This window comes from Manacus vitellinus, unplaced genomic scaffold, assembly GCF_001715985.3.
Source record: "Manacus vitellinus isolate BGI_N305 unplaced genomic scaffold, ASM171598v3 scaffold_52_pilon, whole genome shotgun sequence".
NCBI lineage: Eukaryota > Metazoa > Chordata > Aves > Passeriformes > Pipridae > Manacus > Manacus vitellinus.
In genome coordinates, this window is record NW_021940628.1 from 4,036,629 (window position 1) to 4,037,764 (window position 1,136).

General features: G+C 66.8%; 2 protein-coding genes across 2 annotated transcripts in view; both read left to right on the forward strand.

Annotated features, from left to right (window-relative positions):
* The window catches only part of LOC108641135 (probable beta-D-xylosidase 2), a gene marked incomplete at its 5' end in the record, with an annotated part of 8,944 nt that extends 8,786 nt beyond the window's left edge, over positions 1 to 158 (forward strand). The window contains one exon of the mRNA XM_029963062.1: positions 103 to 158. Within this exon, the coding sequence (XP_029818922.1) occupies positions 103 to 158 (56 nt within the window). The remainder of the gene's footprint in view (positions 1 to 102) is intronic.
* Positions 159 to 308: 150 nt separating this feature from the next.
* Positions 309 to 1,136, forward strand: part of MAP7D1 (MAP7 domain containing 1) — a 7,573-nt gene continuing 6,745 nt past the window's right edge. Inside the window, exon 1 of the mRNA XM_029963063.1 lies at positions 309 to 386. Coding sequence (XP_029818923.1) covers positions 309 to 386 — 78 coding nt within the window. The remainder of the gene's footprint in view (positions 387 to 1,136) is intronic.

Consider the following 1,136-nt stretch of genomic DNA (forward strand, 5'->3'; position numbering starts at 1 on the left):
GGGGGGCTGGATGCCCCTTCCTTCTGCCTGGCACCCACCACGGGCACCTGGCTGTGCCCTCCCAGCTGCCCTGCTACCTGTGCCTCTCCTGCCCTGCTCCAGCCTGTCCCCAGAGGCCTGTCCCCGAAGCGATGCTGTGGGCAGTGGTGGGGCACTGAGGGCTGATGCTTGACCTGCCCTGGTGCTGCCATCGGTGTTTCGCTGGCTCCAAGCTGGCGGGGAGAGGAGCCAGCCTTGGGTGACAGTGCCCGTGTGCCCGGGGACAGGCTGTGGGTGACTGTCCCTTGGGAGACGGGGTGTCATTGCTGATGGTGGCTGCCAGGGTGGCACTGGCTGCCCCCGAGGTCGGGGCTGCTGGCATTGTCTGCGTCTCCCTGCCCAGGCGTGTGAGCCGGGGCTGAGGGTGTGTGTCAGTGCTGTGCCTGCAGACAGGACATGCTGGGGACGTGTTGGGGATGTGCCAGGGACCTGCCAGGGACATGTTAAGGGCACTTGCTCACTGCCCTGTCATCCAGGTGTGAGGGGTGCTGCATCACAGGCAGGGCTCAGCCCCAAGGCACATCTGAGACAGGTTGAGGCAGGAGTGGGATAAGGGGCAGTGCCAGCACTTGGAGCACCCCCAGGGTGTGAAGCACCCCCCGGTGCACTCCACAGCACTCCGGTGGCCTCAGGTAGAGCAGACACCAGAACACAGAGAGCAGTCCCTGCCCTGGGGCCACAGCTGCCTCCCTGCTTGGCACTGGGACCTACTGGAAACAAGAGACCTTGGGACCCATCTTTTCTCTCCTCCGGGTGGCCATGGGGCTGCCATCGAGGTGGGGGAGGTAACTGGGCACATGAGTGTCCCCGTGGGCAGTGGGGAGCAGCCCTGCAGGGCCAGCGGGGACTCTCGGGGCTTGGGGTCCCCTTGGGGTCGTGTCCCTGGGCATGGCAGGGACTGGTGCAATGGCGAGGGTGGCTGAGCACTGTGACACCAGCACCTCTGTGTGGCTTTGCAGGGGTCACCACTGACCCCCACTGCACCCACCAGCCCTGCTCTCCTCCAGAGGCGTGCCCTGGCCGATGCCCCCCGCCCCGCTGGGTGCCACACGTGGAGCAGCCCGTGGCGGCCCCGGCTGTGCCGTGGAGCAGGGACA